We start from the raw sequence: 25763 nt of genomic DNA on the forward strand, positions 1-25763 counted from the left end.
AAATACGAAAAATTCATCCGGTAGACATGAGCACTAGCACCATTTTCATCAAACGGCCTTTAAATTACCGCCAGAGTTTGGCAATGCTCAAACAGAAATACGACGAGTTTTCACCGTTTATCTCGGTGATCTTGTGGATCTTCTCCGGGCTGTACTCCGCCTCCCAGACTGCTTTTAACAGTAACGTGACGGGACTCACTCTGTCCTTTCCTGTGTACGACCTCTTACTGATGTCCTTTTCGTCGACGTTACTCTATCAAGGTCTTAACAATGTAAGTCTGAAATATTTCTTTTCCAGCACCTAATTCACGGTCCTTCCCAGAAAAATATCATGTTACTGCTTCCTTGGTTAATTGTGACGCTCTACGGTCTTTATTTCAACCATTACCAAGGACTGCTGAGCACATTAGGCACTTTAAAACGGGTGAAGAACTTGTCTTGGCTGGCCTGGAGCAACTTAACTGTCAACATATTTCTACTGAGTAGGGTTCATTGCCTACCGTGCTCCCCCCTCCACTTATCCTGCCTGTTTCAGTTATACGAGGCACCCTTACGATAAGAATATTTCAACTCTGCGTACATTTATGGTTCAAAAAGAAATTAAACGAGATGAAAGAGAAACAATTTTGAAAAAATAATTTATTGTGTAAGAAAAGACAAATACAATGAACATGTTTATTATAAATTAGTAGTATGAGTCTAACAATGAAAAACCTAACCTACATTAACAAATACAACATCTGAAGTTTCTTGATCCTAATCTATTAGTCCCGTTTCAAGTCGAAGGCCTTTTGGGGGGATTCTCTTGCGCGTCGTCGTCTTTCCTCTTCCTCTTGACCAGATGCGAAATATCGTTGGCCTGCTTGGACGAAGAAGCCTCCGCGGCTCCGTTAGTCTTCGGCTCAGCTTCGTCAACCGCGCTTGCCACTTTTTTTGCAACCTAAAATAAAACATCAACTCGTACAAAAAATATTTATTCAAAAACGCAACAAATCAGTCTTCAGGCATTAAAGAGGCGGGGGCGAAACACCTGTAAGTACCTCGATTTTCAAGTTCTTCATGTCGCTGATCTTCTCCTGGACCTCCGGGATGAGATCCTTCAGCTCTTCGATCTCTTCGGCGTCGGCTTCTTTGTTTTCCTTCTCCAGACTCTTCAATTTATTCGTGAGGTACTCGTACGAGGCGCAGAAACTCTCGATGGCCTCGTCGATCTGGGCGTTGGTGGAGTAGGCCCCGCCCAATTTATAGAACGTCTCGGCGATGGTCCTGCTGTCGCACCCGAACAACGTTTTTTGGATTTCCAGTCCTTCGACTATGTCTTCGATAGCCGAGGAGAAGTTGCCGCTCTCCAAGGAGATCTCTCCGAGGACGATCAGCGTCTCGGCTAAGTTTTTCTTGCCGTCAGCTCCTCGACTCACGAAAATGCGTTTAGCCAATTCTAGCACCTCCCACGCTACTTGCAGGTCAGTCAGTTCTTCTTCTGACTCCCCACCTGTGTGAAAATGTTAGATTACGTCAAACCACGAGGTACACCACTTTACCCTCTTTCTTTTCCGTCGAACTGGGTTCCTCTGGGTTTGCGGGTTTATCATCACTGGACGACTCTTCCGGAGGTTTAGCTTCTTCAGTCTTATTATCTCCGTTCACTTCCTCCTTTCCCTTACTCTCTTCCCCGTCACTTTCCTCGATGTCTTCGGTTTCCGATTCCTCTTCGACATTCTTCAAAACACCTTCTCCGAGGGGTCCGCTCTCCTTCCTCGACAACTCCAGCAGAGATTTCCCGTAATAGAGGTACACATCTCCGAGAGAATCATGTGTATCGCTTCCGTGCTCCGCCGCCAGCAACTCGCTGGCTTTGCTGAAAGCTCGCACAGCTGTGTCGTAATCTTGCAGGACGTATGCCCTCATTCCTTGCCCGAACAACTCCTTGGAGTTGGAGTTTTGCGGATCTAGAGCAACATCGGCCATCTAAAACGAAATTTCATTTGGGAATTTTACTACGAGAAAAATTATTGTGCAAAGGGGCTTACTTTGGACAGACGAGTGTAAGGTTAGGACTGGTGATGCTGGTTTTTACGGTATCACAGAAAAAGTTGCGTGTTTTTGCGTGGACAAGAAAATTGATAAGACTTGTGTTTATCACATGTGGCAAATGAGTTTCTTCGTGGGACATTAATTCCGCTTGGACACCACCACCGAGCACTCTCTTGTTGAAAAGCAAACAACGAAACTCTTACAATTAACGAAAGAAAAAACGCGAAATGAGGAATGACACGAATTCGGCGAACACTAAAAGAGGGTTGAAAAATGATTACGACGACCCTGGTTACCAGACGGCCGGCGTCGGCGTCGTATCGACGTCGAAAACAGACATCTACGGGATACGCAACGCGGCAAACCAGTAGTGCTTTGGCCTTTGCCTGGATTCGCTATCGGGGAAGCTCCGCGAGAGATGTGAAAATCCCGTGTTGCGTGAAACGCACAATTTTCCTCGTAGCAATTCCGGAACATGACGCTCAACCAAGCAAGTCAATTAGGATAATCCAATCGGTGTGTTTTGTTCTTGACTGTTCCAACCTTTGAAAAAATCTTGTTTGCACATTTTTGACATATGGAGTTTTCAAAATCGTCCTAATATATTCCGGGCACGCTCCGGTTCAAGGGCCACGGCTGGTTTGAGGTAAGATCAATTCCGTCGCTCGAAGAAAATTTAGCGAAGGGTCCTCGACCGCAAAAACAAAATGTTTTTCGCTCGGGGTGCAAGACCTCGTCATTTCCGCGGAAATGGGGAGGTGGGAAGGATCGCACCCTCCGAGACATAAACTTCCCACGAAAGTTCTTGCATTTCTTTGCATCTCGCAAACTTTTTTTTCTCTCCGTTTGTTTAATCTTTATTTTGCACTTGCCGGGTCATTAGGAAGATTAAGGAGTCAGCAACCCCCTCCGAAGCCGTAACTCTTAGGTCGATGTCTTGCTGACGTGTACCATAACCCAAAGTTAGCGCGATTACGAGATATCGAAAATATCAATCGACTCCCACCGGCTTTCTTAACAGTTAACTATTATTGGTCGGCAATAAAAATACATTGTAAAGCTGAGAGTGCATTCGTGAATCCCACCACGACGTGACGCACCGTTAAAATTAGAATTTAGCTGTCACGGCTTGTTACGGGGTTGAATGCTTGATATTAATATTTGACTTGAACTTCAAAGTGCTTCAAAGTTCACAGACTGAACGACTCCAAACTCGTGGAAAATTCATACATGAACCACATTAATTTCAATCAATGCTTGTGAACTTGCTCGACACCGAGTACGTAACAAGATTAAGTAGCATTCGGGGCACTAATCATATTTATTAACAAATCTCCAAGAAGTTCTGGAACAAACGACTTGAAATTTCGTTATAAACATTTTGGTAAAAGCTCACTTGGGCAAGGTGCCCACGCTAAATCAATTCGTCTCCTCGGTTCTTTTTATTTATCCTCAAAGTCGGCGCTGAAGAGTCGATTGTGAACGCACCACGAATCAGAGATCACGGATCAGCTGTTTAAATCTAACCTCACTTTTTCCATTTTTTGTATTTTTACTAAGCAGAAGGACGAGTGGTGCGTTCACAATCGACTCTTCCACGTCAGCTTTGAGGATAAATTTAAATAAACACCTGTTATTTATAAGGTATCGGGTGTTCATTTAAATTTCCGGTCAAAGTTGGCATGGAAGAGTTGATTGTGAACGCACTACGGATCACGTATCAGCTGTGTAAATCTTATGTTTTTACAGGAGTGGTCTGTTCACAATCGACTCTTCAACGCCAACTTTGACAGGAAATTTAAGTGAACACCCGATAGTTAGTAAATAAATAATAAAATTACCAAAACGGAGCATATAATTTTTAATTTTGCTAAATAACTAAATGTGTTTGTACTGGGAAAAAAGTGAGCTTTTATTATTTCCCTCCAAGGGGACCTTCCTCCATTATGCCTTTTTACGAGGCGTACGTATGTTTCCAGGATTTTAAATTAAAAGAGAAGAACTGTGTTTCCAGATGACAACACCAGACATGTTTGTTGAATTACCTTTTGCCTTTCTGTATTAAAGCACAAAAGAATCTTAAACAGAAAAAATCCATGTTGGAGACGGAATATTTTAAATGAGAGAAATATAACTAGGGTGAGGACGATTTTCCTTACATCACCATTAAATAATTTCAAAATGTTCTTTTGGATAAATGAATTAACGATATAATGTTTTGCTAAATTATGAATATTTTTGGTTGCGTTGTTTTCGAATAAAAACAATAAAGCAACAAAGGAAGTAAAGTATGACTGAAATAAGCATTATTCAATGAGCGTGTAATGCACTGAGATAATTGCGTAATAGGCATTACATATGATTAGCACACTAGCTTTTCTCCATGACACAAATTTTCACTACAATTTATTTGTTACTGCTTTTTTTATAAGAAAAAAAAAATAGACTCGCAAAATTTTATCGGACAAAATAAGAAAAAAGACTGTATTATTCAACGTGTGCGTAATAGCCATTACATACGAGTAGAAGTTTTTCTACGACATTAAATCTTTTACTACGGGTAAAAATTGCATTTTAATTTACCTAACATTTAAAAAAACAGTAATACAATACCGGGTGGGGCATCGGTTACGCAAACGCGACTTCTAATTAATTTGATAAGGATATTTGAGAATTGTTTTAATTTTTTTTTGTTAATAAATAAGGCCGTAACAGTTTTGTTAACTTTCTGATATTAACTGTCAATTTACCTGTAAAGTTTTTACACTAAATGAATCTGTACCTGCTAGCACTTCAAACCCTGCTGTCACAATTACAAATTTCACTTGGTTGGCTAAATAATTCGCTTTTTTATTTAAACCCAAACCAGACGCGTGATTTATGGCAAAATGGTATAATTTGCCAACAAAAGGATCATTCACTAGTAGCCGACCGTTCTGAAACCTCTTATTTACAGCTTTGCCATAAAATTGACAGTTCCCATTGTCACCTAAATTTACGACAGGGCAAGTAGCAGGTCATAAATAAAAATGATTTTCAAAGTTAAAACGTAAAATTGCGTTTCATTCAAAATCTAATTGGTGCTATTTTCCGCTGATTTCGTAAATAATTATAGGAAGTGAATTTGACAAATAATCATGTGCTGTTTCATAACAACTTGATCGTCTATTGGATGTCGTTATATTCTTATTTCGCACTCGTGCGGTAACAAACCCTGCAGGAAAAATATTCCCGCAGGGTTCACTACAGCAACTAAGAGCAGTGGGTAATTCATTATTTTTTATGTTTGTTTAAGTGACACATTTAATATAAGTCGTAGAAAAAACAATTGATTGTTCACAATCCAGATACGACTAGGTTTCCAGTTTGATGTAACAACTTTATAAAATTTTAATCAAATGTAAACAGAATAGATAATTGAATCACTGAAAGCTGAGAATGGGGTTCTTCAACAGTGAGTGATGATGACAGATCGATCATTCAGTAGAATCTACGTTGCATGACAAAATAAAAAACGTAATGAAAACCTCGAAACAAAGGTGACAGTTTGTGCCCCTTAAAATAAATTTTAAAAATGTTTGCTATGAAGTAGACGGCGTTTCAACGCATAGAAAAAGAAAAAGGTGTTTTGAAATGGGTGATTTCGTAAACAGTTGAGGCGTAGATTTAATCTAACAGCATTAACCACAGCCTGTAACCGCCGAGAGAAAACTTTACGACGATAATGTTAATGCAAAACTGTACTAATCCGGTTAGAATGTTCCAGGATTTAGTTGAGCAGGTACTTTTCTTGTGAATAAAAAAATACAAACCAGAACTACTATACGATAGTTTAATATTTATGATTTCGGCAGCGAACAGTCGTAAGAAGAGTAAAGCACAAATGTGGACAATGAAATCGCAGCTGAAAATGTGTGCAGGATATTTCGCTGAAAGAGGAGCACATTTAATGAGTTAAGCATTGCTGACGGAGATGTATACGACCGATTCTGTGTGTGCTTCTTTTTGCAACTTAATACCAGTTAGCAGCAGTTTATTTCTAATTCTAGCTTTACATCTTTTGCCAGACCGCGTACTGTTACATTTTAATTAAAATAAATGTAGGGACGTGGGTGCTATCGAGGATTACCTCGAGCAAGATTGACTTTTTTTCTTGATGATGTAAAGATTTCTATAGGATGCGCTTGATAAAATAGACTGAAAGAAGAAGACGCGCCATTGTACATTTTTAAGTTGTTTGCCTTTCTACATCACAAATGATAATTGCTCATTACCAAATGTACGACAAAGCAAGCAACAAATAAAACAACTTTTGGCAAACATTTCTTAGCCAAGCCAATGTGACATAACATAAGCAACTTTTTAACATCATTTATTGATTAATTGCAAAAATGATTTAATATCAATACATTTACTAATCGTTTCATGACTAGATCAGGTGGCGTAAATATCTTGGAATAATTTTTGGGAATAAGAAAACTTGAATGCACTTCGAAACACGCATCGCGAAGATGCTGCACAACGTTTCCAAAGGTTCGTACATTGGGAAGTATCCTTTGAGGAAACCATACCGGTTTTCTCCAGGTCGGTGAAAGCCATTTGTCATTTAAATTGAGGTTAAGATTTTGAATTAAATGACAGCAAAAAAATCTACTGATTTTTTTTGACCAATCTATATACAGTGAGTTTTTTTTAAGACTAGCCATAGGGTTTTACATGCTAATTTTTCAACCCCCTGTTAACTTTTGTTCCGATAAAAATATCCAAACCATTTTTGGAACAAAGTTAGAAGATTTTTTAAACTATCGAATAGATTACAATTTAATATCCCAAACCGTCGAAAAAGTTGTGAAAAAATATTTTTTAGGGCGCCGAAATAATAGTACGTCGAGCGGCCGCCAGAGTAGCGCCATTGTCGGCTCAACCAGCACCTGACGATCTCCAATTTTGGACGCTTTTGGCGCGCCAAAAAATATTTTTTTCACAACTTTTTCGACAGTTTGGGATATTGAATTGTAATCTATCCGATAGTTTAAAAAATCTTCCAAATTTGTTCCAAAAATGGTTTGAATATTTTCATCGGAACAAAAGTTAACAGGGGGTTAAAAATTAGCATGTAAAACCCTATGGCCAGTCTTAAAAAAAACTCCCTGTATATAAAACTGAATGTCTGTTTGTATATTTTGTATGCAAATCTACAGTTTTACTCCGATCTTGATGAAATTTTGTACACTTGATCTTCAAAGCAAGAAGAAAATTACTGTCTACTTTAATTTTACAAAAACCAACCGCTACTACCATTTTCAACCCTGTTAAGAAAAAAGACAGTTTTTTCGAGTTGGAAATACCCTCACCTTCGCCGCTTCACCCCTATTTCATCCTCTGAGTATATCGTCACCTTCACCGCTTAACACCCACAAAAGGCAACCCCTATTATCATTTTTAAGCCTGTTAAGCACAAAAAAAGTTTTTTCGAGTTGGAAATCGCGTTTGCATGATATGTTCAGGTGTCATAGTTACATTTGGTTGTTTATAAAAGTAGCAATTTCGCAAAATATGTTTGAATAATTGTGTTTTAACGGAAGATGTCTTAAATGAAGCAGAACAAGCTTCAAATACCTTAATACCGGAAAAATCAAAAGGCAGGTATCTGAAATCAAACGAGACAATCAAACAATAGGAAGATCTAAATAAGGTTACAACTGAAAATAAAAGTGTTATGTTGGCGTATTTTCATGAATTGGTAAGTGATGATAGTGTTAGTTTTTTATCGTATTGATCTTTTTTTATATAGTCGAAGAAAAAAGTAGTCTACAGTAAAGTTTTAATAATTCTTCGTAAAAAGACAAACTTCATATTGAAATTACTGCGTTTATAGCAATACATGAAAGTAGAAACATCATTTTAAAACATTCTGAAATTTGCGGGCAAAGCCGCGGGTAAAAGCTAGTTTTTTCATAAAATTCAGTGACTCCCAAACTTTTAGTCCTTTTTCTCGAAAAATATCGACATTTTCTATAAGGCATTACTGGCTCATTTGTTACCTACTGTGGAGTACTACCTCTGGTTGAAATATCTGCACAACTTTCAAAGTCACCCTGTATATCTACCAATTTATGTCCTGTATTGCATATTTTAGGTCATTATTTTGAAGAACAAAAGCGTCAACAAATTACAGTCGACGTTATTAAAGTAATACATTCAGCGATAAAGTGGCAGAGTCTGTTTCATTTGCAATTTCTTTTTAAATCCACGGCGAAATGAATACAGATGTGTTTAATTAAAAATAACAAATTAGCCTAACTAAACATCCTAAATTAAGCCGGTCCCTGCACACGAAGCTCAGGCATGGAAATTATTTCGTTAACTTGGACACAACGTAAGCTACATATTTCATAAGCAATTTCGCTCTCAACCAAAGTTAACTGAGACAATTATTTCATTTCATTTACATCACAATAAAAATTCGTCCGAGAACACTTTCGTTCACAAAATAAAATGTCCGCCGCCACTCGCGATCATTCTGAAATGGAATACATAATTTTACTACGACTCAACATTTCCAGGTGACACACGTTGTGACGTCAGAGGAATGGATTTATAACAAACACGAAACCGCCGACCGAGGGCGTGCTACCCCATTTCGTTCGTTATGGTCGTATAGACCTTGACATGCCTCCGAACGAAGAACTATACAGATCGATTTCGCCCACAAACAAAACTTTGTCAATAATGTGAAAAAAGTAACGAAGTATCAACACTTCTGGAGCCAATAAAGCAGATCAACTTCCGAATACTTGATAATCCCCTTCACAACAAGCATCACCATTCAATCCTTAAGATACTTCTTCCAGTTCGTCAAGAACGCCATCAAGCTGAAGCACCAACAAGAGTACGATCTCCTCATAGTCGATTGCGACACTTTGATGGAGAATCCAGAGACTGAGGAACCGGGTTGGGTAAGTTAACTCATTTAGCAATTTCGAGAAGGTACGATGGAAAGGAAAACAAAGGCTTCGATACATAAAACATAAAAAATAAAATAAAAAATGATTTATGCTTATTAAGAATGCCCAAGAACATTATAAAAGTAAAAAAAAAAATCATGTACATGTCTAAATAAGATATAGTATATTATTCAATGAGCGGATGATGGTTATTACTCGCTCGGATGAATCCTCACGAGCAACAGCCATTATCCGCGAGTAGAATACTGTACTTTTTCTACGACTATGAAGAGAAATTGATAAATAAGTTTCATTATTAGATCTTGTTATCTAATAATGAACACTTTAATAATTACAATATTACACAATAGCAGTAGAAAAAATTATTTTTACTTCTTATCTTGTTTTTCTTGAAAAACATTCTCTATATTTCCTTTCTACTCTGAAAATGTCTACACGAACATGAAAGCTTGCCATCAATTTAGTAATTCGGAGATTGTAAAAAAACGAAACCCAATTATTAAAATATATTTACCCACGATTAAATAATTTCCCTAATTCCGTACTAACTGTTTAACTAATTTGTCTATTGTGGTACAACAAAATAAGACACACCCACAATGCTTACATTACACGATTAAAAGAGAGATAACAAATATGGTAATTTGCCGCCGCTACTCCATTTAATTTTCTGGTGAAAACAGATTATTTTTCAGAACACGTTGCATGTAATTGTATAGAAAAAAATGTACTGCATACATTTCCACATTTTTGACATGTTTTGAATGCAAAACTGTACAATAGTTACCTCATAAAATGCAAATACTACATCAAAACAGATCGACATTTTTGCACACAAAGAATTACATCACTTAAAACTGGAAACACTGAAATAAGTAACTGTAGTGGAGCAATTTGAAGAACCTGTGGAAAGTCCTTAACTTTTAAAATCAATAAGAGCACATTTGCAGGTTGTGGATTTTCTCATGGGCTATGAGCCATATCTGCGCAAACGACGAATATGGGTCTCAAGTAGGCGCTATAAACCGACCGGAAAACATTGTCATTCGTTACGTTAGTGTCATCTCTCTCTCTCTCTCCGCCTTCGCGCAGATATTTCCAAGGTCACAGCCCATGAGAGAATCCAATCCCTCTTAACAGTGACTCTATTACTCAAAGAAGTAGTTTTTTTGACCCTGATGTGTACTTCATATTTTTCCATTGTTGAAACATTCCGCAGATGCCTAGCTCGACCGAGGACGAATCAGGATGGAACTGCAGCGTCCACCCTAGCGTGTTTTTCTTGTTGGGAACGTTGGTGTTGACGATGTTCGCGACGGGGATGCTGTGCGCGGCGATAATGACGGACCATTGGGAAGAAGTAACGTGGGATCGTACAGCTTTGGAGCAACTGGCAAACAGCTCTGTCAAACTCCGATTTCTCTTAGACGGGATCGTCGCCAGAGTTTCCACCAACGATGAACGAGATAAAATAATCGCTTTCTTCGTCCCCATGCATGGAGGCATCTGGACCTTGTGTGTGAGCCTCACCGGTAAGACCCAACAATTTTCTCAAATTAATCAATAGTAGTCGCGGATCCGCCCTGGGTACATCTTTTTGCATTATGTGTACGCATTCCCTCGACGTCAGTGACAATTATTGAATTTTCATTTTGGCCGACGTGTTTTGACATGACATCATAATGAAAAAATTCCTCCGGGAATTATTTGAAAAATGGATGCTTAAGACTTCATAATTAGAGAACGTGGAAGATGGTAATAGAAATTTTGTAAGTGGCGAAACTCAGTTGAGAGGAAACATAATTTTACTGATAAGGAGTAATTGAAGGAAACTTGGAAGGTGATAAGTTGGGAATAAGATTAATTAACCAGGTCAAACCCTTTAACCGGCCAAATAGGATGACCGGTTAATTTTTTTGTCACTTTGGCTCTTTAACCGGTTTAATTAGCAGCTAATTAACCAAGTAACCACTTTAATTGGTTAAAGCAAGAAACCCATACAGCCCTAGTAATGACAAATTACCAACCTGCATTTCAATATGTTATCAATTCCAAGTTCCATTAAAATCAATGGTTTCGCAGTTACGAGACGCCCATTTTGTCCTGGGCGACATTTTGGCGACGTTTGAAAATTTTACGTCATAACTTCCGTAAACGAAATCGACTTTCAATTAAACGTTGGAATCGATAATCCAGTAATTTAATAAAAACGAATAGTACCGTTATCTGTACCATATTTGAAAGCCACAGCAATAAATTCAAATTTATAATGATTACTGTTTTAATTTCTTTTGTAATGACCCGTTTAATAACTTTGTGATTACGCAAGTTAAATCGCGTTGTCCCTGTGGCGTATTTAAAACAGAAGAAAATTCAAATAATTTGGGTGATTACAGAATCGTCGAACCACATAAAAGAGAAGCAGAAAAACATCGTCGAATTGTGGCACGTGCAAATCCTCGTTGAATTCCAGTGCTACAAAGTAAGATGGATCTGGGAATCAATTACTCATAAAAGGCTTTAATAAAAGGAGTGCTTTAGCTCCCCTTCGCTTTATCACGAGATCTTACAGAAAAATGATAAATGACCTTGGAAAAGCATATAATAAATATCGTGCAAAATCCGTCTACTGAAGAGAGAAAATCCCCGAAAGCGCCGAACACAGTTCGCAACTTTTATCACCCTTTTAGCCAAAACAGTACACAAATCTGGTAACACAAAAACAGAAAAATCGATGGAAGGAGCTTGTCGCATCACTTCTTGGATTTAAGCCGGTTTCAAAGTAAATCACTTAATTCCATCACCAGTAATTAGAAAGTTCGCAGAATTTACACCACAAGTTGCCTTAATCGGATTACTATCTTTCCCTATCCTACGCGTTTCCACCAAGTTATCCGCAGTGTAGGTCATCATACAACTAAGTCTCCAATTTATTATCCGATATATCTTGAGCCTGTTGGCTTACACATCCTTTCGTGTACACTTTTAGGAAAAAACTTGCTAATAAATCCCAAACTGTAAATAATTACGCTTCCAAACGCGACCAGACTGTAATTCAAGATCCGGAACATGAAAACCTCGACGTTATTGCGATTTTTATTGTAGATTGTTAAAATTTACTACCTTTCTGCAATTGATGGAATAATTCAGGCTAGTCTGGATTAAATCGTTGCTGTTGAAGTCGCCCTTTCAGGAACGAGGGCGCGTTTTATGGACGCCGTCAGAAATTCACTTTATTAAATAGTCATACAACAACCGCTGTCGGAGCTTTGAAAACCTCATTACGCTGAATTAAAGTTGTTTAGACAAGGAAAAAACATCAAGCGAGATCTCTGCTGTTGAATCTGGCTCCGGCAGATCGGGTGAAACCTGGAATATGCAAATGAGGGCCAGAGGGTCTCTTTTTATTTGCCTTTCGATGTAACCAATGCGATCCCTGTCAATCAAAGTGCATAACAAGTCGATATTGACGAAAAATCGAAAAAAATTCTACTGGATACTGAAAATCAATAAAAATAAATAAATAAAATAAAATTTGTCCAGTCGAATGGAAGTTATTTGAAAAAAAAAACACGTTTAATGCACTAAAAAAGCAACACATAAACAACACAAAAAATAATACGGAAAAATATTATGAAGCATATTATTTATTTTATCTACAAGGTGAGTCACGAGTAATAATGACCCCGACGTAATTAAAAATGCAACCCACAATACATTTGGAACGTAAAGCTGGACATTTTCCGCGTCCATATCCAGCTTTACGTTCCAAATGTATTGTGGGTTGCATTTTCAATTCCGTCGTGCTCATTATTACTCGTGAATCACCTTGTATGATGGAAACTAGAAAAAAAGTGTATTTTAAAAGTACATATGTAAATTAACTTGTATTTCGGGAGAATTATCGTTGACTGAAAATTCCGCCCTCTCAAGTATTTGCGGTTTTCTAGGACGAAGGCACATCCTTTATGACATGGGGATGTAAATTTCGTCCTATTTTCTTTGCTTGCTGTACAGAAAGCCGACCAAATGATATAAATTATTAGATATTGAACGAGACCTCGATAAATCAATCCAGTCAAGCTCCATTAATGTTTGATATTTGCTAAATGAAGTGTTTCGATTGATCCAAGTAATATTCCCTTCGTCAATATTTGATTTTGCTAAAATGAACTGTCAAGTTAATTGTTCGAAGTCGAATTGTTTTTACTGTATCTTCACCATTGAAGTTATTGAACTCCACTAATTTAAAGAAATGTCTCTTATTAAATGATTAGAAAATATGTACAATAGCGGAATCTTGGACGATTTGTCATTCGCATAAAAATGTAAAACTAGCTTTAGGTGCAACTAACCTCACTTTCGATTTTTGTAATGATCCAAAAAACAAATTTCAACTAAAACTTTCAAGTGTCAAATAGTTTCAAACGTCAATCATAATGACAATAATGACATTGACATTTTTTGAAGTGACATAAATTTGACGTCTACAATTCCGTGTCCGCAACTGTACATCATTTTTCAAGTTGTCTCAAAGATTAACAGAATTTACATGGCCTCCCATTATGCGAAAACAACGTGAACGGTGATTAAAGTCCATTCAAAAATTAAAAAAAAAACACCTGTTGCTTTAGATTGGTAAAATTTAAAAAACCCTAGGTAGATATTTTTTCATACAATGTTAGTGACATTTATTTGATTCAAAATAAAATTCAATTGCTTTGAATTTCGTTCATATTGTTTTATTAGCAGCACGTTTCATTTATTTATTGATTCTTATTATTTTTACTTAAACATGCTCAGAAAAACAAGACACTTAATAATAATTTAACCTCAAAATTACAAGTCTCACCAAATTTTACACTAGACAGGGTTGCCGATAGTAATTATCGAGGAAAATGCGCCGTTGGTGGTTTTTTGATGCATGATTTTAGTGATTTTACGAATGATTCTTTGCACGTTTTCAGAGGAAGAAATATCGCTCCTAGGCCGTGTGGGATTTCCGTCGGTTCAACCTTGCGTAAACTATCTATCCGGAGGTATCGACGGGGTTAAAGGATACGAACCCCGGGGCGACTGGCAACACAGTGAGTAAACAAAACGTGTTGTAACCTTTAATCAACGACTACTTTCAGGAATGCAAAACTTGTCGATATCCTGTGCTCTGGTATGTTTAATAATACTAGGAAGCGCAGCTCTGGTGGGCGCCTTCGGCGTTTTCCAACACCAGATCAGCGCCGTTCTCGTCACCGGTGTCATGTATTTATTGGCGGGATCGTTTGCCCTCTTCACACTGACCATAATCCACTTCAAGAGATTACACAGCAAACCGACCGGGATGGATTCTGATGGAAGCGCTGACGGGGTGGTTAGCCCGATGGGAGGCAGAGGGGTCCATGATTTGCTGCCCGCACGCATTTTTACGACGTCGTGGTCGTTAGACCTCGGATGGGGAGGTGTCATGTTGTGCGTAATGACGTCCGTTTTGTGGATTTTATTATCGAAAATAATGAGGTTTAACCCCATATCCAGCATGATTAACTGAGCAATAACATCTAATTATAATCAGCAGCTTTAACGAACAACTCGCTCCTTTCTCTCTTTTTCATTGTACAATTTTATAATTGACAAAAGCGAAATAAAGCTGCTGATTATAAACAGACCGAATTCGTACATTGCATCAAAACGGGATTGACGTCCGATCCGAGTACAAAACATGATAGCATTTTGACTTCAAATGTTACGACATCTCGAAAACCGTCTCCATCGCAAAAATGCTTGCATTTGAAACCTAATCATAACAAAGAGGTTTTTGTAATTCATGTCCACGTACAATCGCTAACTTCTGCATTGAGCATTGTAGACTTGATACCTAAACTACCGCGATGCTAAGAAGCCGTCCAAGCAATATAATTTTCTAAAAATATGGGCAACGATGGACTCGCTTCTTCAGCCACAACCATCAATCAAAGACCTACAAGTTGTTGTTAGCAAGCTATTGTTGTTGAATACTTTTTAATTATTACAATCAATTCTAACTACTCGTAACAATTTTGTACACTTTTGGCATACAAAAAGGGAGCAATAAATTACAAATTGAGGTTAGGTCACTAACCGAACGCGCAATATTTGCCTTGGGAAATGCCTGCATATATTTATATTTTATATCTATATTTTTACTATTATAGTTGCTTGCCTTTGCCCGCTTTATATCATTAAAGCCTGGTTGTATATATTTTGCAAAATAAATATTTCCAATGTTACCTTAACCTCACTTTTATTTGTCCATAACCCGCCTTACTCGAACTTACCTTCGAAAGTATTCCTTCAATAATTGCACCACTTACACTAAATAACAACAAGAATATCACGCAATTGTAGAATTTTATTGAACTTTGGGCCTTTTATTCCACTTTAAATTAACGACCAACACAAACTCGCGGGTAACTGTTAAAATTTTAAGGCTAAAAGTGAGCCAGTGCTGCCAACCATGGATAGGCAAGTTCTCCCAAAAAATATTCTTGGGTTCGTCACAAATATTGTGGAAACGGCATTTAAAACTGTAATCGTCGGTGTTAAACGTAAGTAATGTTGTAAATAATCGTCCGTTAACATTATTTGCGAATTAATACCGAAAAATCTAAGCAAACAATTGGCGTTCGTATTGGCGCCAATTTTGAAAATTTGTAGGTTATGAGAACTTGATTTAAAGTAATTTTTAAATTTTATTTGTCGTACATAATAAAGCAAATACACGGGAAGCTCTGGGCTACAAGCAGTACAAAAAAGTATTTACACTTTTAACCGAGCTGTTTGATGATGAAAATGACAAAAAGAATGAAATCAGATTGTCCCGAGTGTTGAATTATCAAAGTGTAAATTCTTTCTGTAACTAATACTAGTGATAAACTTATTTCTTTTGGTATAGACATGTACTTTGACTTAGCTTAAGATTATATGGCATACATGTTTGTACTATTTTTGTTTATTGTTGTGTTACATACTAAAATATTCCCATTACTGCATGCTGCACTGTTGGAAATCGTCGGGTATAAAAAGAATTCACAACACAACTATATTCTGAGAAAACTCTCACTTCGTGAATAATCTAGTCTAGATACATAAAAACATGGGTTATGTTAATTATTTCGAAACACATACCAAAAAAGGTACAATTTCAGTTTTTGTGCTGATGAGTAATAATTATGCAATACTGAGGTTATCATTGTGTTGTTTTATTGCTTTCTGAAAGCACAATTAATTGTTTAAAACAATCTTGGAGCGTCATTAAAATCATTCTTTTAAAAATAGATATTAAATCCATACAAATATTCTCCATATACATACATGCTTAGTATTATATAAACATTCTTCATAAATTTTCTGCCTTACAAAATATTTTTTTTGTTTGTTATACTCGTTCCTTAATTAATAGTACCGAAATATATAAATTTAATAAACATAATATCAATATGTTCGCAAATCACAATAAATCCTATGCCCTAAAGTAGTGCAAATTTTGGAAAGCCTCATCTCCTGAAAATCTAGAATTTACAAATGGCAGACTTTCAATTGCTTATCATTATATTGGCAAATAATACTCGTTATTTTTCATCTTCTAAATCTAAATTTCGAACGAATTTGTAACCGTTTCAAAATATAAAAAGATCCCGCAGCAAAAACCGTCAATTTTTTACCCTAAATATGTGAAAAAGTACAGTCACGTAATGTTGGAATTTTGCTGCTCAAATAAACATCGAACAATAAAAAACAGAAACGTAAGTAAAAAAGGAAACAACAAATAACAACTATTTTTGTACTATTCCCTTAAAGCAAATTTTGTACCATAAAATAATGATCCGTATATACAGAGTCGCAAATTTTATCACAATAAATAAGCACATAGTGAGGTAGTATCTTGACAAAAACTGATTAAATATTTGGAATGACTAGGAATAATAACGATCGCTCTGTATATATTAAAGTTTAACCCACCCAACAACGCCACGCGAATTTGGATTCGACCGAACAAGATTCACCAATACCTAACCTCCAATTTGATTTTATTGTTAATTTTCACAGCCAATAAAACAATCGAAATCGTTGGGCAGGTTAAACTTTACGCCAAAAAACCAAACCGAAGGACTAAAACGAGACAATTACGATAGTATACCTTGATTGACAGTATTACTAGAGGGTGTAGGTGCCGCCACCTGTATTTGCAAGGTTTGGGCATTGCCTTGCTGCGACAGCTCAGCTTTGACCCTTCTGGCAATATGCGACCTGGTGTGCTTCCTCAGATGGTCCTTCCGATAGAACCCTTTGCCGCATTCGGTGCAAATATGTCTTTTCTCCCCTGAATGTATAACGAAATGCAAAGTCAACTGTTCTTTGCGTTTGAAGGCTTTGAGGCACACCGTACACACGTACGGCCGTTCGGGATTATGCGACTGCTTGTGCCTGGTCAGATGGTCCTTCCGCTTCAACCCTGCCCCGCATATATCACAGACAAATCTGCGCTCGAGCGTGTGCCCCACCAGGTGCTGCTCCAGAAGCTCCTTCTCCGGGTACGCCATGTGGCACTCGGGGCAGCAGTAGAGCGTGGAGCCGTCCAGAGCAGTGGTCAGACGGATCTCGCCGGGCTTGGGCCGCGGCTTCTTCTCTTTCTCCGGTTTTTTCTTCTTCTTCTTCTTCGGCGGGGTGCTCTGGATCTGGGCAGTGTTGATCGTGGGGAGGTTGCTCATCGAGTTCGTCCCGAGGCTGTTCGAGTTCGCGTTCAACGGATTCGACCCCAAACCGTTCACGTTCAGGGGGTTGGTGTGGAGCAGGTTCAAGTTGGGCTCGGTGGGCTGCACCAACTGTTGGGCACTTTCTTTCTTGATGGACTCGGCGGAATACTTGAGGAAGTGGTGGAGGCTCAGCGGCAACGTCGACGCCGGGAGGTGAGACAAGTAGTCCGCTACGGTCGAGCCAGGTGTCGCTAGCGACTGCCAAGTCGAAGGCATCGAAGTCGCCGTGTGGTTCTGCTGCGGATTCGACTGGACTTGCTGTTGTTGATGTTGCTGCTGGTTCTGCTGGTTGCGTCTCTCGTTCTCTTGAGATTCTTGTTTTGTCTGGAAAACCTCGACTTACTCGAGCAGTGCAACAATCTCGACTCACCTTGTCGTTCGTTTGTTTGTCTTGTTGTTGATTTTGATTTTGCTGTAACATAGCGGCACATAGTTCCTGAGCCAGCTCTTGGTGCTCGTAACCCTGTCGTTTTTCTTGGCGAACGCTGCTTTGGTGGCCATAAATTGATTGGTTCATGTAGTTCGTTTGGTACTTGGTGGTGTTGATCATCTGTTGTTGAGTGGGAGGATGGTGTTGGGTGAAAGATGGTACCCCATTGGCCGTGTATCTATTGCTGTTGTTCTCCTGAGTTGGGCACAGTGAGGTTGAGTTGTTCTCCTGAGAAAACTTCGCCGCGAATTGATGAATCGAAGGAATCGCTGTAGGAAAGTGACCTCCGAACGGTGTGAAATTCATCATGAACCTTGGTTTTATATTGTCTGGAAAGGATCAAACTGGACCTCAACCACAAACCAAGAAATCACACTCTGTGCTCAGATTATGCTAATCTTTAAATAGATACTAAGAACAAATCGTTACCCGCCATGCCAATCGCATTTATTAAACTAAAACTGAAAGAATTTTAACGAATTTATAACCTCCAACACTCAAATTTCGCTTTAATGCAACGAAACTCACCATAATTCCAGTCAGAAATTGAAAGTAAATGGGAAATATTAGTAACGCGATCAAACATTTACAAAATCTCTGATGTTCGCCATTCTGATCGTCATTAAAGGGTTGGGGAGCAAGGGTTGAAGTTTGAATGTTGGCGGGAAACTTACCCCAACCGAGTTTCACTCTCGGCTGTGACTTTTTCAGCAGAAAGACACCGATTAAAAAAGAAACATGTTTATTTCTGTGTAATGTAATGAATGTCAGTAGTATAAAAAAATACATTAAAATTTTAACGTTCATTCCAAAGTTTTAACATACTTGTTCTGTTAAACTAAATTACGTATGACCTATGGATCACAATTAAGAGTTCAAATTGATTTACTCAAAATTTTAAAAGCAGTCTTCACTGACCAATGCCAGTAGTAAACTCTCTATAAAAACTTCCACAAATCAAACTCAACATGTACTTGGACTGATTAATTCTCTAAAAAATATAATAGTTAAACGGTGGCCTTGGAGCCATCTTGTGTCGATTCTAAAGATGTCTGGTCGTGGTCGCTGCGATTTATAAAAAATACAAACGTATTTATAAATCGAATCGAAACGAGAGTTTATTACTAAAATTAAAAATTATTTGTAAAAAGTAAAATATAACCTTGACATATTTGTAACCAACTTTCCCAAGAACATAAATATTTCACGTAAATTACAATGCGAAGTTAAAGCGAACTATAGATACATTGCTCAAGTTTACAAATTAAATAAACCCAAAACCAACTAAACTATCAAAAACCTAAACTGTTTTGTACAAAATTAACATACAACTTCCACAACGAGAGAGTCAAGAGTGTCTTTTTTCAGAGTAGAAAATTATAAAGTTTTTACCCTTTGGTTAATTTATTGTATGGTTGGATTGTACTTTTCATATTGCAACAGAATTTTCGACGGAAAAAGACCGGCCTCGAATTGTTAGTCTGATACTAGTTGGGCAATAATACTGCAATAAATAAATAAAAATATAGCACAGTGTACAAAAATAAAATAAATTACAAACGATTCCTTAATCAGACCAACTAACATAATTTTTAAAATGAATCATAGTGCGGCCCCGTAACACGGCTGGCAACAAAATAATAAAACGTAAATCTTGTTTGTTCAGATCGTGATTCGCCGCTGACGTCGCGTTATGGGGCCTCCAACAAACTACACAATCATCATTAAATATTATAGAGAATAAATATGTATATGTAATATGTCCATATAATATATACATTATTATAAAAAATGTTTAACAATGTTCATTAAGATCACTTATATCATCTAGTTATTAGAGTTTATTCAATTCTGGGGCAAAATAATGCCTTCCGTTGCGGTTGGCAAGACTACCGTACTGACTTGGTTCCCGTCTTCTTCCGAATTTGCTGTAACTTGGATGTGGTGCTGCGGTACCTGAATCTGAACAGGGATTTGCATCTGCGACGTCGGTACCTGTAAAAAACAATCTGATGCAACTCTCGATCGGCCAAGTCCGATTCTCTCTTTTTTACTCTATTATAGTCCATTTTTTCAAAAAACAATTTAAGCATTGGGTGGAAAAACAGCGTTATAAAGAAAAAAGCAAAAAGATGCATGCGTCACCACGGTCATCCGTCATACGATCCATTGTTTTTTATTCAGTTACTCTTTTTCCTTGCGTTAGTACAACATTGCGATTTTCACTACGCCATAACGGATTGTACAACAGTCGTTTCTACCAATAATACAAAAAAACAGCGTTATAGCTTAACGCTGTTTTTCCACCCAATGCCAATGTCAATGTCAAAATTCCCTCAAAGATCCGAAAACCTTTCGTTTCGGAACATCTGTATCGTAAAATCTCCCTAGATCAGGTTTGAGGTTATGTCAGTAATTTTCAAATGTTACAAAAATTTCAGGTGTAAGCTAATTTTATACCAAAAAACACAAAATAAAGACGATAATGACACTGAAAAATGCAACTGAAGATATCGTCTTCCGAATCTGATTCTGCAGAAAGTTGAATTATTATTGGAGTAATGTCCATCAATTTTTTCCAATCCTCTCTAATCAGTTCCACGTGCAAACACTATTGGCCCAAATATAAAAAAAAAATACATTGAATAGGTATAAATGTGCAGCTTTACCGCAAATTTTTTTCATTAGCATAGTCGGTTTTTCTGTCTGCATTTCTTCACGTAATCTGATCATAACAAATTTTTCTCGTTGTTAGGGGCCGTCCAAATCCTTCCTTGAGAAACTCATTTTACTTTTCACTTTAAATTTAAAAGTAAGCGCAAGCGTCTTAACATCAAAATGGCTGACATACAATTGACATTTTACGTCGCCAACCTAATAACCACTAAAAATAACTAGAGTGGCTCATACCAACGCTTTGACAATTGTTTAAAAAAAAAATTGGACTTTTACGGATTCAAAAATGTTGCTCGTCTTGAGTTTCTTAATTTTTTGTTGCTTTAATTACCTGAATCGTAACTTGCGTCGTCGGTTCTTTTATGAGAATGTTCTGGTTCCTTTCCGCTTGTTCTTTCGCTCGTCGCGTTATGTGAGATCTCGCGTGTTTCCTGAGATGGTCCTTCCTGTAGAACCCTTTCCCGCACTCCCCACAAATTTCCGTCTTCTCTCCCGAATGTATTACAAAATGTAGGTTCAAGTGTTCCTTACGTTTGAACCCTTTCATACAAACGGAACACACGAAAGGCCTCTCCGGATTGTGACCGAGTTTGTGTCTTTCTAGATGTTCTTTTCGCTTCAAACCCGCCCCGCATATATCGCAAATAAACCGCCTTTCGATCTTGTGTCCGATTAGATGTTGTTCTAACAATTCCTTTTCCGGGTAGGCCATGTGACATTCGGGACAACAGAACAGCGTCGTCCCGTCCAGCGCGGTTGCGATGTGGACCTGTCCCGGCTTCGGTTTCTTCGGTTTTGGCGGTTTCTTTTTGTACTTCTTTTTCTTTTTGCCTTTGTCGGGATCATCGACGTTCTCTTCGGTCTCCATCTCACCCTCCACTTCGTTCAAGATCAGTTGCTCCTGGTCTTCTTGGGTTATGTTGATCGTTTCGATCACGCCCTCTTCCGTGATTTGCTCCCGCTTGATTTCGGGATTGTTGAACTTTAGAAACTGTTGTAAACTTAAAGGTAACGTGCTGTGCTGTTGCATTTTCTGCAAGTACTCCTGGACGCTGGCGTTTTGCAGGTACTGGGCGGGGATGGCGGTTATCGAAGTTCCTGCTTCGTTATTCTCATCGTCTTTGTTGGATGACATTTCACTTTTTATCAGGGCGACTGGTGTCACTTCTTTGTTCGTTTTCTCGGGTTCGGCCTGAAGTAACTGAATGTCTTGCGGCTGAAGCGCTGCCACCACCGTCATGCCTTCCGCTATGCCGTTTTGACCGTCGACCTAAGAAAATAAATTTAAAAAATAAAGGTATGTTGCATGTTAATCACGCTAGCATCGAATACTCGTATTGGGACTTGTGATTTTATCTGTGTGGTTTAAATCAGCACAAAGCTTTGACTTAATAATTCATTATAATTAAAAAATTGTTTTCATTTTATTTTACCTCAAAACAGCTGCCTTCGTTGAAAGCGATCCAACAAAAACCAGGTTTCTGGTAAACCCTTTTTTAGTCTAATTTCAACAGTTTAAAAACTTTTCATAAAAAGAACCCGAAAAATTAATTAAAATCCTCACTGTGACACATGAACTTCTCCAAGCGCACTAAAATTGAATTCTTACTTTTGTTTTTTAATACGAGTTTGAATTTGAAATTCGAGCACTGACAGATTGACATTTGACATATTTAGTGATAAATTGAATACCAACATAATTTTGTTTAAGTAATATTTATCAATTGAATGATTAAAAAATTATTTTTTGTTAGAAAAGGCCCACGAGTGCCATAAAGAGCCCAATTTACACACGAACGAGTTGAATACAACGTTTTTTTGTTCGATGAGCCCCTTAAAGGCTCCAAATCTTTAAAATTAGCTTGACGTTGTTTTGACAAATTGTGACATTTATCAAAATCCGTTTGCACATGAGAAAATTCTCAAATTATGACCGTGTCGAATAAAAACAGTATATTATTATACAAGTTTTATAATACACTTGATTATGACACGAGTGTCACAGTGCGCCTTATAAAATGAGTGTAATATACTAATTTTTTGTTTGGCATGAGTTATGGTGGCATTTCTGTGAAATTTATGTCAAATTTCAAATGTTCTAATTGTTAACAGGAGCTCGCTAGAGATGTCGGACGCCCGCCAGCGTGCTATTTCATCAATACCAACGTAATACGTATTAAAAAAAAACAAAAACAGTTTTACAAAAAGTTCCTTTGTGACGCTACTTTTAGTTTGACAAAGACTCACTTCCGGTTAAGTTTAAACGGTATCAAAAAGTGAATTTCATTTAAAGAATAAAACAAACTTAAATAAACCAGTTCGTTGTAATTAATTTCTTTTAATATTATGTATGTCTCTCGTGAAATGTTTTTAACAATTTTAAAAATGCAAAGGAAAGCTGATATAAAATGAGTAATCTCTGTTTCGGATCTAAAAAAAGAAATGCTCTTTCAGGTAAATTCATTTAAAATATAAAAAAGACCAGTTCAAAAAAATTTTAAACAAGTTTTTGCATTTGGAGTTTAATTTGAAATACCTTCCGTTGTTCTTAAAAAATGATTCAGTTGTAAATAATCTATTTAGAAAAACTTTTTTCAGAATTCAACAATGTCTCTGCTAAGTCCTTCGTGAGGAATCTATTATAAAAATGAAAATATCTTCTAGTCACAATTGTTACTACAAACCTCCTCCGACTTAGTTGCTTTCTTCTAGTTTCCTTTATTAACTTTAATTTCCACTGAGACTATTAAGAAACAAATTATTACAATTAGACCACTTTTAATAAGAATTGCTCACTGAAAAACGTCAGCTGAACTAAAATGGAAAGCTCTCACGAGAACTTTCCATGATAGCACTCCATGACGGTGCTATCAAACTGCAAACTTGATTACACCAAAAGAATTTCCTTTTGTGCAATTGCTGTGGTAGCGCTTTATCAAAAATTGTAGTTACTCCCATTTTTGAAGGTGTGATTTGTTTTATATTAAAATGTCGCTTTTTGAATGACCGAACTTGGAATAATTTCTGGTTTTCGCAAATGAGAACCACATAAACTAAAATTGTTCCACCTTGATTTCTTCCTGTGGCCTTTTTTGACACTTACGATTTGGATTCCCTCCTGGTTGGCGTTGTAGGCCACCGTCAACACCGTAGCTCCTTGTCCGAAGCTCTGAAACAAAAACCGTCAGAATTGGTACATCGGTAGATCACACACGACTTGCTTGTGGTACCTGCGTCTGTACAGGATTGACCACCTGGATCTGTACGTGCTGTTGGGGATCTCCCGGTTTGGCTCCAGGCATCGTTATCGGTAACGTGATAAGGGTTTGCGTTTGACCCGCGTTTTGCCCTTGGGTGGTGGCAGTGGCGAACGCGTTCGCATCCAAAGGCCTGATGTAGTGAACGCCATTCTCCCCTCCTTGCAGCACACCGACCACTTGACCGTTCGGCGTGGTCACACTCTGAGTGATTTTTCCAGCGGAAAACTGGGTGGCCACTGGGAGAGCCGCCGACAATGGTACGCCCACACCAAACGGGGAGAAATTCATCGCGTATTCCACCTGTAACAAATTCGGTGTTATTATTACGTGTGACATTTAAACTTTGGTACAAGGTTCAAGACACCTTTCCAACGGGGAATTCGCGAGTGAAGTGACCTTAACTCAATGCTAACGTTATTTCACTAATAAAACAAAAGCATAGTGTACGAGGAATTAGAAAAATTCTTGTCAGGTGGTTAATTCAAATTTTAGTAGTTCGGAGAAAAAAAATTATATTTAATTGGACGTGAACCATGTTGGATCATGTCTTTTATTAGGAAAAAACTACAGCATAACATGCTCGTTTTCGGCAATAAAAACGATCTTTCAACATCAAATCATTCAGATTATAAAAAATGTTCCACATGAACACCTTTTCGAGAAACAACTTCGCAATGAATCACCTCGCGATCTACAAATCAAATAGAATTTATTTAAAGCGCACGCAGCAAAAATTTTGTATGTAATTTATTTTGATTCGCCTGCCCCTGACAATTACGATTTAATTTTTATTACGTGATATACAAAGAAGCAGGGCTATAAAAAATATCAAAATGAAACTTGCCCAAAAAGTAGTGTCTTGCAGGTTGTTGTAATAATTCATGTCGCGTAAAAACCACTTATTAAATGCATATTTACAAAAAGGGTTTATTCGGACTCAAACTTTAATAATCTGAGAATTCTGTACTATTTTACATGATGTAAGTAGTAAAAAATAAATATAAATGCGAGAGAAGATTGTGTAATAAATATGTGTTGAAGGTGGAGCTTCACCACAAAAGAAAACATCAATAATATCCATGCAGTTTATAATATTTTAATCAATGAATCCGGTATGAAAAAAATATTTAAACTAAAAACACAGAACTTCAACACCAACTCAAAAACTACCTCGACGTGTTAGCATCATGTAGATATGTACAGAAAGAACAAACAAAATTTTCTCAAAGATTTGTAACGGTAGATGGGGACGTGGGTTGATCACTATGATTCTGAAACAAAATAAAAAAAGACTGATAATGAAGTCAATGGACACTGTGAAGGAGTAGTTTAAAGAGGTCTAACAAAAAATTTCCTAAAAGCTGTAGAAATGTTAGGGCATTGTTGTGAAAAAGAGAGACTGTTGAAAAATACTATTAATAATTTCTAAATATACTCTGGAATTAAGTCGGGGGGTGGAGGGTAGGAATCGATACTCTAGATCCAGATAGGTATACAATTGTTATAATTATTTTTATTTACATATAGAGTTTTGTTTCAGGAATGCATAATTATGTATACCAGAAAATGGTATTTTTTTAAATTTGACGTGGAAGTTGGCGTTGAA

General features: G+C 37.4%; 4 protein-coding genes across 5 annotated transcripts; 2 read left to right on the forward strand and 2 right to left on the reverse strand.

Annotated features, from left to right (window-relative positions):
* The first annotated feature begins 26 nt into the window (after nt 1–26).
* On the forward strand, nt 27–685 carry LOC138138647 (uncharacterized). Its single transcript, XM_069058650.1, has 3 exons — nt 27–272; nt 323–482; nt 536–685. The coding sequence occupies exons 1-3, from the start codon at nt 27–29 to the stop codon at nt 628–630; spliced, it is 501 nt and encodes a 166-aa protein (XP_068914751.1). The 3' UTR covers nt 631–685.
* Nasp (Nuclear autoantigenic sperm protein) lies at nt 662–15494 on the reverse strand. Of its 2 annotated transcripts, none has more exons than XM_069058642.1 (4): nt 15314–15494; nt 1542–1968; nt 1041–1492; nt 662–940 (listed from the first exon to the last, which is right to left on the reverse strand). In XM_069058642.1, exons 2-4 carry the CDS (start codon nt 1966–1968, stop codon nt 776–778), a joined length of 1044 nt encoding a protein of 347 aa, XP_068914743.1. In that variant the 5' UTR covers nt 15314–15494; the 3' UTR covers nt 662–775. The 2 variants fall into 2 exon arrangements, with proteins under 2 accessions (XP_068914743.1, XP_068914744.1); XM_069058643.1 differs by lacking the exon at nt 15314–15494 and adding an exon at nt 2031–2409.
* LOC138138644 (uncharacterized) lies at nt 2407–15472 on the forward strand. The gene is made up of 5 exons (XM_069058647.1): nt 2407–2680; nt 8601–8993; nt 10222–10534; nt 13970–14089; nt 14138–15472. Exons 2-5 carry the CDS (start codon nt 8961–8963, stop codon nt 14545–14547), a joined length of 876 nt encoding a protein of 291 aa, XP_068914748.1. The 5' UTR covers nt 2407–2680; nt 8601–8960; the 3' UTR covers nt 14548–15472.
* Nucleotides 15495–15714: 220 nt separating the features above from the next.
* LOC138138523 (gastrula zinc finger protein xFG20-1-like) lies at nt 15715–25296 on the reverse strand. Its single transcript, XM_069058498.1, has 8 exons — nt 25002–25296; nt 24119–24457; nt 24001–24066; nt 21229–22167; nt 20070–20216; nt 18750–18807; nt 18162–18550; nt 15715–18115 (listed from the first exon to the last, which is right to left on the reverse strand). Exons 1-8 carry the CDS (start codon nt 25038–25040, stop codon nt 17162–17164), a joined length of 2931 nt encoding a protein of 976 aa, XP_068914599.1. The 5' UTR covers nt 25041–25296; the 3' UTR covers nt 15715–17161.
* Between the last annotated feature and the right edge of the window lie 467 nt (nt 25297–25763).

This window comes from Tenebrio molitor, chromosome 9 (genome assembly GCF_963966145.1).
Source record: "Tenebrio molitor chromosome 9, icTenMoli1.1, whole genome shotgun sequence".
In the NCBI taxonomy this organism is placed as follows: Eukaryota; Metazoa; Arthropoda; class Insecta; order Coleoptera; family Tenebrionidae; genus Tenebrio; species Tenebrio molitor.